The 13,377-nt window shown below is 39.5% G+C and overlaps 1 protein-coding gene across 1 annotated transcript; it reads right to left on the bottom strand.

The window, feature by feature from the left end:
• Nucleotides 1-2,591: 2,591 nt before the first annotated feature.
• Nucleotides 2,592-13,044, bottom strand: lgi2a (leucine-rich repeat LGI family, member 2a). Its single transcript, XM_047385041.1, has 8 exons — nt 12,651-13,044; nt 12,379-12,450; nt 10,364-10,435; nt 7,622-7,693; nt 7,460-7,531; nt 7,199-7,368; nt 6,929-7,093; nt 2,592-4,513 (listed from the first exon to the last, which is right to left on the bottom strand). Exons 1-8 carry the CDS (start codon nt 12,827-12,829, stop codon nt 3,696-3,698), a joined length of 1,620 nt encoding a protein of 539 aa, XP_047240997.1. The 5' UTR covers nt 12,830-13,044; the 3' UTR covers nt 2,592-3,695.
• Nucleotides 13,045-13,377: the final 333 nt, after the last annotated feature.

Below are 13,377 nucleotides of genomic sequence, written 5' to 3'. Positions count from 1 at the left end.
CAAAAAGGATTATTTCAAGGTAGTAACCTAATTGCATGATTAACTTTATTCATTTCAGATTCATTTCAGCATCAGAGTAGGCAAACCACATTGATGTTATCGCAACCTGTGTTAGTATGACCTTCAATCATTTGAATAATTGTGTGTTGGTGCATGGGTGGGTGTTTGTGTGTGTGTAGATGAGTGGGTGGGTGAGCATATGTTCAGAAATATTGAGTGGGTGTGTGTGAGCGAGAGTTTGTCACCTGAGAGTGTACATTTGTAAGTGTGGTGAGAACAGTAGAAGGCCTAAAAGCAGCACCTAAGAGCAACAAAGGGCAGGTAGACCCAGCTCCAGAAGGCAGCAGCAGTCTCATGCAGCCAGACATAAAGCATCACCCCAGGTCAGCCATACACCCAGCACAAAAGTAGGTCACCAGTAAGGCACAGGAGCAGCAGCCCCCAGGTCAAGGAGGCACAAAACAAGACACAGAGCACTGAGCTCCCTCGACCCAGCTACATCTCCACCCCCAGCCGCTCATGCCAATCCCGGGAGCCGGCCCCCCCGGTGGCCCAGGGCCCGCTCCGACCCCCAGCAGCAACACTGCTCGGCATCAAGCAGAGGAAACCGCCACAGAGCCGGGCAGGCACCATCTTGGCGCAGCAGTCAGAACCAGGAGTGTTTATGCAAATTTTACTCCAATAGTCAATATTTGTACCAATAGACAAAGTGAGATTGTTAAATGTACTTCTGAAAGTTTTCTGTAGGTTTTGGTGAGTAACTTTTTAAAGAAGCTAGTTATTACTAGAGGACGTTCTATGTTATTTTGTTTAATCTTAAATTTGGACTGAGTCACAGGCACCTGCAGTATTTTATTGGAGGGTACACACAAAACCATTACCACACCTGACCAACACAAACATAACCTCAACTCCGATGCCATTGTTTGCGTGACACACAAAACCAGCATCATTGCACCCGACCCAGACAAATACAGGCAAAATGCGCATGATGCACGTACAACACAAAAACAGTGCATTACACCCACACAGAGCCCAATGCACACTTTGCAAAAAAGTCACACACACATATTGCTTCTTTGCCTTCCTGTTTGTTACTAATTACACTAAATAATACAAAAAACCAAAGCTTGTCACATCCAACTGCCTTAGCACCTTCTCACTGTGGTTGTTGATTTTGGGGTGAACGTTCATCAGTGGGACCAGTGAGTCTGGTGTCCAACAACGTTTTGCGATTCCTGAGTTAGATGTTTTAGTTTGTATTTCCTTGTACATCTGGTTCGTCTCAGTTTATGCTCTTTAGTTAGTTCCATTGTTTACTTATTGCTGTTCGATTAGATGTTTGTTATTTCCCTGGACTCCCTGATTATCTGAGTTAATTACCCTCCCTCCTTCAGTTGTCATGCATTATATCCCACCAGCTGCTCACAATTACCTTCCTTGTCTATTGGTCCATTCTCCTCCATATCCTAGTATTTATACCCTCTTGTTTTCATTGTTCTCTGCTGGATTCAACTGCTAACTTCCCTGTTCAATGCCTCTGTGTTCCTGCCTGTAACTCTGCCTAAGTTCCTTTCTGTAAGTTCCCTGTTCTGTTATTATTAAAACCCTTCGACTCACCATGACACTCCAGTTCTCCTGCTTCCGCTTGGGTCCTGCTCCTACTCAGCACATCCTCTCAATACCACCTCACATAAAGTAACCCTAACCCCCTTTACTCTTAAAAAAAATCCAATGTTTTCAACAGCCTTGAGATGTCACCTAATAAGTAATTTGAGTCCACATTTGTGTAATTTAATCTAATATAAATCTAGCTGAAGACCTCAGAGGTTTGTTAGAGAACTCTGGTGACAGCAGTGACATGCTGAAAGCAAGTGCTAATCTAAAACTTGTCTATACAGCTTTGTTAATAATTATACTGTGGCACATTTGTTTAGAGTGCAGCAGCTGCTCCCATAAAACATTTATTTCTGTGCAACTGACTTGGTTTTATAGTTCTATGCACCATGAGTTTGTTTTTAACTGAATCCTGGTTCTTTTGCTTTGCGTTATTTTGGGCATTGGATTGGGCAATTTGTGTTTGAATGTAGTTCTAGTTGTTCCATGTTCACTGGTTATCCCCCAGTGTCTGCTTGTATTGTTCCAATAACCACATCCCCTCCCAACATCTATTAGCCTTTCGCTTTCTGTTGTCCAGTGTGTTCATGTTGTTTTCTTTATGTCATTGCTGTTGTTGAGTTTTGTTAGATTTTTTTGTGTTGTATGGTTTCTGGCCTTTCATTAAATAAACAATCCATTCATCATGATCCTCCCATGTTAATGTCTGCATTTAGGTCCTACAACAGCTTCACCAAGTACGAAGCTTTCTGGTGGATCTTGCTGCTCTAAAAGGGTTTACAACAGATGGTTTTGATAAACTCAGTTGAAGTAATTTATTATTAGATTTTGTTTTTATTAATTTATTCATAGAAGCAACATTTTTCACATTTGTCTATAAAGTAAAATATTTCTGCCCCTTAAAAGAGAGTATAAGTGGACAGAAAATAATTTTCCACAGTTTTAGATCAGTGAATAAGACATCTTTACAATCATATCTTTTCACATTTATTTCAATACTCAATTCAATGAATGTACACCAGTTTTTAAGAGAAACATTCAATAAGCTTCAAACAGGATCTTACGAAAGAATTATAAAGCTTGCATATTTCATTTTTTACTTGCAACGCAATTCATCCCATTTTAAAGCACTTAAAGGCTTTGTCATGTTTCTCTAAAAATAAGTTATTCCTTTTCTAAACGTCATGCTGTTGCAGGCTGCAGTAACAACAGATTTTTGTTAGTAAGTGCAAGACTTTTGAGAACAGGTAGTGGCATTGCAGTCCTAATTATATGTACACTTGGTAAGAGGTCAACATTCAGGTTTTTTTTAAAGAACAGAAAAGAGAGAAGCTCTCAGTTTCACTGGATATATTTACATTTCTTTTTTTCTTTCAGATGCTTAAAAAACTCTTATGTCACAAACCAACAAACCTTTTTTAGACTTGAAAATATGTCAAATTTACCTGATGAACACACATACATCCTCTGATCTAAAGTTGGAACAAAATGAGAACTCTCCATCCAAGTAACTTTATCTGAGGTGGAATCATCTATATCCTGAACTTCTTGAAACAACCATTTATTAACATTTAATTAACTTGCTGTGTATATTACAGCAAATAGCACCTACAGTAATGTTTCCACTAATCAGCTACATTCTAAGATCTCAGCCATAATTGTTAAAGGTTTGTGCTTTCAAGAGATTCCCTGTAAGGAAAAACAGGGTGTGATACTTCATCATGGCCAGGAGGAGGCACTATAAGTCCATCAGAGCATTGCACTTCTACTCTGAAAGGACAGCATAACGTACATCACAGGCCTTAAAGTCATGAAGGAGGCAAACATGTCTACTGTGTCCTCAGTTGGCAACAATCAGAGAAAAAGTAAAGATTCTTGGAGTTATTATAGCTCATGGATCTATCAAGATGGACATCTGTTAGGAACAAGTCAATCCAATGCTTCACCAAGCTCTAATATGAGTTATGACAATAAATGTAATGGAATTTACCAATTTTTAAAGTCTTGTTCCTTTTTTCAGTCACTTATCCTTTGAATGGAAGACAATTGGTTCTATGAGGGACAATAAGGCATGCCCCTCACAAGGTCAGGTCAATAATGATGTGTTCATAGATCAGCGTGTTCCCCTTGAAGCTAGAGGAAAATATAAAGTCCCTGCGGTCAGTGGAGACCACAGTAAATGAGCGCGGTGCCTGGATGTACACCTCCTTGAAACGGTCAAAGACTTTCTTGTCGTCATCCCACAGGTAGATTTGTGAGAAGGTGTAGTCACTTCCCAAAGCCAAGTAGTAACGATCCTTGAACGAAAACGGCTGCAGGATCATGGAGCCTCGGGACGGTACTGCCTGGATCTCTGAAAACTGTTTGGGTCCCCATTTTAGGACCTTGGAGTCACCAATGTAGCGAGTCATGGCAAGGTAGAGCTCCTCCTTAATCCGGAAGTGTTTCACCGCTACTACATCCTCCATGCTGGGGATATCACCTTGCAGGATGAATTTCTGGTTGTTCCGGCTCCACTGGTAGATCACTGGAACCTGCGAGCGACTTGCCAGGATTAGATGAGCCTTCCCGTCTAAGTTCAGGAACTCTGCATCTGTGTCACGGAACCACTCATGCAAGGATTGGTATGAGTAAAAACCGTTATCATTCCACTTGTAGAGGGTTGACAAGCCAGCCTTGGAGCTGTCAGCAATAACAAAGAACCAGTCTGATCCAATCTGAAATGCCTCGATGTCATTGGGTTTGGAGATCTTGGACACTTCAGTGTCCTGGAACTTGTTAAACCTGCTTTGGTCATCATCAAACTTGTAAATATGGGAACCACCAAACAGCTGAGCCACAATGACGTAAACCTCATCCTGGATGATAACTGACTTGCAACCAACAATGGACTGACCTGCAAACAGAAGAGCACATTAACAATTAAACTCAACTGAGGTATCAGTGAGACATTTGCTTAAAATGATAGTTCAGCTTTTCTGAAGGGTCGTTCTCCTAAAAGGTTACAGGCTGGTAATATCTGAAATGCAGTAGCTAACTCTCATTGTTTCAGTGTTAATCCAGATTCATCTGACCCTTAGGCTGGGTGCTACTCTGTGGACTATTTCAGGCAAAATGATCAGAGAAGTATACCGAATGATTTTAAGAATATGTCTTAAAAGTTGCATAGGGCTTTATGTTTTCTGCCTAATAAAAAAGATGCACTGCCTTTGTTTACTAGTTTGAAGATTTTTGGCTCAAGCCTACAGCTTCCACCTGGTGTTTCTGTTGGATCGAATCCCATAACATTTTGTGCGGTTTGAGGGATTGCTGCAAAGTCAACGCCAGTGACTGTCCACTGTCTCTACATGCTCATCCAGGAGGAGTGAATGCTACAAATCTCTGACTCGATGCAATCTGCTGGGTTTCCTTAGATAGAAAAACTTTTTATCCAATTTGAATAAATAACTGAATCTGACTGCACTGTTCAATGATTAGGATTAATTGGAATGTATGTACCTGACTCGAAATCTATATGATTCGATTGAATTGACTAAGCCCATTTTAAAATTACTCACCTTTCACACAATGCAACAGGAAACAACACTCAACAATTATTTTTAACTCTGCCTTCATCCCTCCCTGTTGGATGGAGTAAGGGGGAGTCAGGTTTAGCCTAAACCAGCTCAGTTATGGTTGAGGTGTAAACACACCCTCCATTTCTGCTACCTGTATGACCCCCTCACTTTTCCAATGGTTATAATCAGTCTGACAGAGAGAGGTATCCCAATCATTGTGGGTTTTAGTATAACAATGACCATCAGTGGACTCTAGATGGACACACTTTATCAGTTTAATATTTGACTTAGTGCTCCTACACATAGCCCATTTAAATATGGCCAAACTCTAACACTCAGTAGTTTATTCCAACCTCCCCAACAACCCACACCCTTCCAAACCCTTTGTGAAGTGCCTTGAGACGACATGTTCTGAATTGGCGCTATATAAATAATGCTGAATTGAACTGAATTCAGTACCTGCTGTTAAAATTCTTATTAATAAAGCTGGCTTGGCTTGGCGTTCACATCATTAAAGAACAGCTCTATGTTAATTTAGAGTTAATTTAGAACCGCACCAAACAGTCTCTGTATTGTTGGGATGCGGACCAAAACATCAAACTGCACCAAGGGTGGAAACAAACTAGTTTGTTTTATACAGACTAAACACCTTAGATATGAAAACACCCTAAGCATTCATTCTAAAGCGAACTTTAATACTTCAATCGTCTTAAAAAAATCAGAGAATTTTATGAAAGTGCCATTTAATTAACCTTAAAACTGTTGTCACATTTGCATTAGACATTTTTTTTTTTACTGAAGAGCACATGATGGTTGGCACTGGAAATGGAGGTAAACTGCCTTTCAACCTATTCATGCCAGTTGAACTCACAATGTCTTTCATTTTGATCTTCCTAGGCAATCAGCACAAATTAATTTAATAAACATTTGAAATGTGGCTTACATTTGTATTGAAGCCCTATAATCTGATACCCCTTAATAAAACCAGTGCTATCCAGGGACGTCACTTCAGAAGTCACCAAACTATGAACAAACAAGAAAACAGTATAGCACAACTGCAGCCATACCCAGACATGGCTGTCGACCTAAACTCACAGGCAAGGAGGCGATTAATTAGAGAAGCAGCAGAGAGGACTACGGCAACTTTGGCGGAGCTGCAGTTATCTGCAGCTCGGGTGGGAGACAGGACAAAAATTATCTACACAGTCCACAACTTTATGTAAAATAAGACATATAGGGGAGACAGCAAACATGTGGAAGGAGGTGCTCTGGTTAGATAAGAATTTGAAAATGTGATTTAAGAAATTATGAAGAATCTGTAGGGATGTAAATACTTTTAGAAAGTACCGTAGAAGCAGGTGCCCCACCTATGATTTTCCGGTGGGCAACTTTCTGAGAATGGAACATACAAAACCTTTCAGTGTGACCTTCTACTGCTGTAACTTTGATGAAAAATACAGAAAATCTAATTATCTTTATATTTAAAAAGACAACTTTAATGCATCGGGATTTTTATTTTGATATTCCTTTAACCTATGGTCCTTTTAAAATAAGTGAAACATAAAACTATGCAGGCCACATTAGTTGAAATTGAATGATACGCTTAAAGGAATTTGTCTTTTCTTCTGTTTAGGCACATTAAAATAAAGAACAATATAGGTTTATCAGCCTTAAAGCATGTCTTTTTGGAGGGGAAAAGGCAAAAAAAAGTAACTTTGGACTTTTTTGGATGCAGGGTGAAGAGATTACTTTACCTGTGATATTGTCATACGTCCTGAAGTTCATTTCAATGTGGTCCCATTGTAGAACCATACAGCTGTCTGTGCTGGGAGCAGCAATAGTCACATAGACATCATTCTTGAAGCTGAATGTGTCAACAGACAGTGACTCAGACGCCACAGACTGATGAAGGACAAAATCTGTGGAAAGGTGAGTGAAATCATGAGGCGATTTTTTCCTAGATTGATCCTGCTGAGTCGACCGACACCGCTGTCGGCAACAAAGCTGGCTCTGTTGGTACTTACCCGTCGAGGTGCACTCATCGTGCAGGCTGCTCATGTCATTGAGGCGCCTGCCCTTCATGTCCTCCGGTCCGGCACACACGACATCCGACACCGTGGCGTTGGTGCTCTTCAGCCACATCATGAGCCATTTGGCTCTGCAGTCGCACTCAAAGGCGTTGCCTCGCAAGTCCCTGCACAGCAGAACCAATGCGAGTCATTGCAGAAATAAAACAGCCATGTTATGACTTTTAACAGCATTTATAAAACCTGTAGTGAACTTACAGCTCTATCAGCGAGTCCAGGTCAATGAAAACGTCCCTGGGTAGGAATTTTATGTTGTTGTTTGCCAAAGACCTGGAAAACAGCTCTAGTGAGTGAATACGCAGCAAATGCAGAGAGAAAATGTAAGAACACAAAAGGTTCTTAAATAAGTTTAGGACGTACAAGTGAGTCAAGTCCCGGAGTCCTCTGAAGGCATATTTAGATGTCGTCTCCAGTTTGTTGCTCTCAATGAACCTGAGGATTGATAATAAACGAAAAAAAACCATGAGCATGTGTTATAGTAACATGCTATTAAGCATTATTATATAGTTGTATTACTTCTATAACTTTCCCACATTTTGTTTTGTTACAACCAAAAACTTCAATGTATTCAATGGAAGTTACAGTCACATGAAAAGGTTTGGGCACCTCTGATAATTTTAAATATTTTTATTTTTAAATCTTTGGGTGTTTGGCTCAGCTACTTCAGTTTGATATATCAAACAACTGATGGACACAGTAATATTTCATTAGTGAAATTAGGTTAATTGGATCAACAATGTGCAATTTGACAGGTGCATACATTTGGGCACCCTAACAAAAAATAAATCAATCAATATTTAGTAGATCCTCCTGTTGCAAAAATTACAGCCTCTAGACCCTTCTTATAGCTTCTAATGAGTGTCTGGATCCTAGATGAAGGTATTTTGGACCATTCCTCCTTACAAAACATTTCCAGTTCAGTTATGTTTTATGGTCACTGAGCGTGGCAGCCTGTTTTAAATCATCCCACAGATGTTCAATGATATTCAGGTCTATGGACTGGGATGGCCATCCATTGCAAAACATTGTACTTGTTCCTCTGCATGAATGACTAAGTAGATTTAGAGCAATGTTTTGGGCCGTCGTCTTGTTGAAATATTCATCTCCGGCATAATTTCAACTTTGTGACCGATTCTTGAACAATATTCTCAAGAACCTGCTGATATTGAGTTATTCATGCGGGCCAAAACTTTAACAAGATTCCCAGTACTGGCATTGGCCACACAGCCCCAAAGCATGATGGGACCTCCACCAAATTTTCAGTGGGCAGAAGGTGTTTCTTTTGGAATGCTGTGTTCTTTTGCCGCCATGCATAACGCCCCTTGTTATGACCAAACTACTCAATCTTTGTTACATCAGTCCACAGCACCTTATTGTAAAATGAAGCTAGCTTGTCCAATTGTGCTTTGGCAGACCTCACGCCACTCTGTTTGTGGTGTGTGTGCAGAAAAGGCTTCTGCCGCATCACTCTCCCGTATAGCTTCTCCTTGTGCAAGTTTGCAGAATTGTTGAACGATGCAAAGTGAAACCATCTGCAGCAAGATGATGTTGTAGGTCTTTGGAGGTGTTCTGTTGGTTGTCTTTGACTGTTCTCATCATCCTTCTCTGCCTCGCTGATATTTTTAACAAGGACTGTGCCTACGGTCTTCGTTTTCATTATTATGTTTCTCACAGTGGAAACTGACAGCTGACATTTCTGAGATTGCTTTTTGTAAACAATCTTTGTTTTTAGGTCATTTGAGAGTTGTTTTGAGGCCCCCATGTTGGCACTCTTCAGAAGAGATGCAAAGAGGAGAACAACTTGCAATTGGCCACCTGAAGTACTTTTCTCATAATTGAAAACACCTGTCTATGGCGTTCAAGGCTTAATAAGCTTACCAAACCAGTTTTGTGTTTCAATAAATCACTGCTAAGTAGTTAAAGGTATTCATATCAATAAAATGACAAATGTATGCACCTGTCAAATTTGGTTTTCATGCATATTGCGCTTTTTTTGTTAATCCAATAAACCTCATTTCACTACTAAAAAATGACTGTATCCATCAGTGATTTGACATATCATACTGCAAAAGCTGATTCAAACACCCAAGGATTTAAAAATAAAAATAATAAAAATTATCAGGGGTGCCAAAACTTTTTCATATGACTGTATGAATAAACATGAAGCAGCACATCATTTTTAGGTGGGTGGAAAAATGACGTAGGATTTTTAAAAACCTAAAAAGTGTGTTGTGCATTTGTATTCCGCCCCCTTGAGCCAACAGTTTGTAGAACCGGCCTTTGCGGCAATTACTGCTTCAAGCTTTATGTTTATACCTACCAGCTTTGAAAATCTAAGCAACATTTTGGCCCGTTCCTTTCTGCAAAATAGCTCAAGCTAATGCTCACTTGGATTTAGGCCTGGACCTTGATTGGACCATTCTACACATGAACATGTTTTTATGTTTAGGGTTGTTCTGCTTGAAAGAAAACCTCCACCCTAGCCTCAAGTCTTTTGCAGCCACTAACAGGTTTTCTTCCAGTATTTCCATCTATCTCCCCATCAACTCTGATCATCTTGTCTGTCAGTGCTGAAGAAAAGCCTTCCCACAGCATGATGCTGCCACCACAATGTTTCACTGTAGGAATTTTGTGTGGGATGTGAGGTGCTTGAGTTTATACTATAAATAGCGTTTTGTGTGTGGGTAAAAAAGTTCAGTTTTGGTTTCATCTGATCAGAGCACCTTCTTCCACATGTTTGTGTCCCCACAAATGATACTTTTAATGCTTTTCTTCCAACTAAGACTTTTCTTGCCATTGTTTCATAAAGACTAGATCTGAGGAGTTCAGAACTAATAGTTGCCATGTTGACAGATTCTCCTAACTGAACTGTGGAGCTCTTCAGCCTAATTACAATAGGCCTTTTGGTCCCTTTTCTGATTAATGTCAAAAGATTTGTTTCATTTTTTCCATAGTTATGATTCAATTGTACAGAATGGAAAAACTGTGATTGAAGGGAGCAATTTATGTGGTTTCAATTTAATGCATTTTAATGCATTAAGATTCCAACATGTTTGGTCATCGCTTATTAAAGGATAAAAACTTAATAACGCAACAACTTACAGGTACTCCAGATGTGGAAGGCCTGAGAAAGCATCATCTCTTATAGTTGTCAGGGAGTTAGAATTCAAAAGTCTGCAATTGATAAGACATTAGACCCGTCAGAACAGAATAAACAAAACATTTGATCAAAACTGAACCAAATGTTAAAGTGCAACTTATTATGTAAATAAACATGAAATCAAGAGATGAATCAGTTTTTTCTGTTGTCACAATATTGTCTTTCTACCATTTGAAACAAAATTCTCTACTCAACAAAAAAAAAAAAAAAAAACTCATCTTGTGTAAAGTTGAAATAAAAAGAAATTTTCGATGAAATATATTCATTTTATTGGACGCACATGACTAAAACACAGAGTTTCGCTCAGATGTTTACATACACTCATTGTGGGCATGATTATCAAATAAAGTGTCGGGTTTTATTGATTTAGTTCAGCTGTTTATTTTTCAGGGTGGAGTGATGATACAGCAGATTTTTAAAAACATGCATCAGGTGCACAGGTTTAATGTGGATCATTTTAGATCTACAAAGGGTCAAAATTATACATGCAGTGTGAAATAAGTACATTTTCTTAACTTTTACTTTTCCCAAGCAATGTTGGCAGCTATAGAATGTATTTCAATTTAACAAGGTCAAGACTTATTGACTGCTTGTTGGTGACTATGATCATTTTTAGCTGTTAGTTTCTGTTTGCCAGCAGAATTTTGTTTTGTTTGTTTTACACCACTGATTACATTGATTAATACTCAGAACATTGCGAAAGTCCAGGGAACTCAGTAAAGAACTAAGAAGAAAAACTGTAGATTAACACCAGATTGGAAAGTCTTTGTGTTATAATCCCATAGACTTTGACTTTTGTCACTTTCATTTTTAGTTTTGTGTTAATTTTTTCAGTCTTCAGTCATGTTCTGTTTAGTTGTATCGTGATGTACATACTTCTGTTTTCATAGTTCTGTATTAATTAGCGTCCTGGTCCCATTATTCCCAGTTTTCCCATGTTTCTTGACTGTTAGCTCATTTTTGGTTTTGTTATCAAAGATTCATTGTTCTTGTGATTTTACCTGCACCCTGCCTGCTTTGGGGCTCTTAAAATCCACAAATCATTTCAATTAAGTACGATTGCCAGTTTGTATGTAAGTACAAATGATTTGGATGTGTTACCATTTTGTGAAGGGAAGCAAGTCTAATAATGTCAACATGGACCGAGGGGGTGCCAACCAGCAAAGAAGCTTTTAAACCAAAATTAATGCCTTTAAGCTTGGCTGAAATTTGCAGCTGCCCCCAGAAAATGTGAAGATCTCACGAGAAAAAGATTAAGCCATTTGGCCAAAACAATAAAGAGTGAGTTAGTATGAGTCAAAGTAAGGTGAACGCTGCACCGGCTGTCAAACATGTTGTTGGAAACACAGAAACTAAAGGGAATTAGGAATAAGGACTGCCTTCAAATTTGTTAAACTTACCTCAAATCAAATTCCAGAACAAAGGAACTTGGACACAGCTGGCTGTTTCAACATGACAGTGATGCCAAACTTACATTAAAACTGGGATTGGAATGACTAAAACAGGCTAACATTAGACTATTGGAATAACCTCAACACCCTGTGCTGTGCATCCGCTTCACCTTTGTTTATGCTGACATCTAAGCTGTCACTGCGGTTGAGTAACAACTTAGATTGACGGCCCCTTGAAAGCACCTCATACAAATGGGGGTGTGCTAAATGCACACAGGAGTGTTTGCATTATTCATTTCCAGCTGTACAGTGCTTTTAAAGATTCTCTTGCTGGAAAACCTTTAAAATATATTACAGTAAGTGACTCAAAGGTACTGAACATGCAGGTGATAGAGTCAGCTATAGAGGCTTGCATTATTTATGCATAATGATGTGATGCAGAGTTACTGTATACTGTATGTCATATGCGCCCCAGGTATAGGCATCTTTGTAAAGCTCATAAAGAGCGCTCACTGCAAGGTTGAATGCAATCTGAGAGGTATTAGAGGTAGTAAACGTTTTCTTACAGTAGCTGGAGGGTGGGCATGTGGGCAAACATTGCCTCTCTGACATCAGAGAAAGTCCCATTGACGATACTCCTGGATAAAACAAGCGAAATACATATTTGGAATAAGCAGAACACGGAGTGCCATCAGCTTGCATGGTAAAACGAGATTTTTCTAATTACGAGCTTAGATTCACACACAGTGTCCCATACAGGTAGTATGTGAAATAAATAATTGAAACGATAGAAAAAAAAAAAAAAAAACCCCAATAAGATGGCTGGTGTTTTACTTACAGTGAAGTGATTTCGTTGGGGGCACTCCTCAGGATGTTGGAGGACCCGACGCATATGATGGACTCCTTGGTGCAGCTGCATGTTGAAGGACATCGGAAAGCCTTTTTCAGATCAGCGGGCTGACACAGGCTGCACAGCGACACACACAGCAGAGCCCAAATCCTAAGAGCTGGCGGCATCTTTCCTGTCGGGCTCGCATGTGTGAGGTTTTCTCCTTTTTGTTTTAAAGAAAAGAAAAAAAAAATTTTTTTTGGGGGGGAGGGAGGAGCGGGTATTCACTGAGAGCACGGATTGAAAGCAGATAGCACCGCGCGTTTCCACCCTGCACCATGAAATGCTGCACTGGCTGCCTGACATCAGCAAATCAGCTGCAGTTTCCCCTTTCTGTACCCCTCTATTATTTATTGAGAGGAGGGAGGGGTAACTGTTGGTTAAACAACCACATGTAGCCAAATACAAACCCCCATTAGTGCCAGAAGCGGCTGGATTCTATGCATGTTTTTATGGTAGAGTTAGAAGTTTTCATTGCGGTTCGCAGAGTGATAATTCTAACTGCACAGAAATTATATTTACGTTTGTAAAATCCAAACTGTTAACCGAATAAAGGTTGAAAGCACGCCTCTTTGCTAAATTCTGTCAAAACATCAAACATCCCACTGATACGTAATAACACAGTGGCACTTTAATGACATGAGTTTGACTGGGATCTGGTTAATTAGAAGAAAGG

The sequence above is a fragment of the Girardinichthys multiradiatus genome, chromosome 14 (assembly GCF_021462225.1).
Source record: "Girardinichthys multiradiatus isolate DD_20200921_A chromosome 14, DD_fGirMul_XY1, whole genome shotgun sequence".
NCBI classification, from domain to species: Eukaryota; Metazoa; Chordata; class Actinopteri; order Cyprinodontiformes; family Goodeidae; genus Girardinichthys; species Girardinichthys multiradiatus.
Note: the sequence above shows the minus strand (reverse complement) of the source record. Positions and strands in the feature narration are given on the sequence as shown.

Coding starts and splice junctions, on each gene's coding strand:
- lgi2a (XM_047385041.1), bottom strand. CDS start 12,829: ATGCCGCCAGCTCTTAGGATTTGGGCTCTGCTGTGTGTGTCGCTGTGC. Junction 12,451..12,650: donor CCCAACGAAATCACTTCACT/GTAAGTAAAACA, acceptor TGTTTTATCCAG/GAGTATCGTCAATGGGACTT. Junction 4,514..6,928: donor GACGTATGACAATATCACAG/GTAAAGTAATCT, acceptor TTCTGTTTGCAG/GTCAGTCCATTGTTGGTTGC.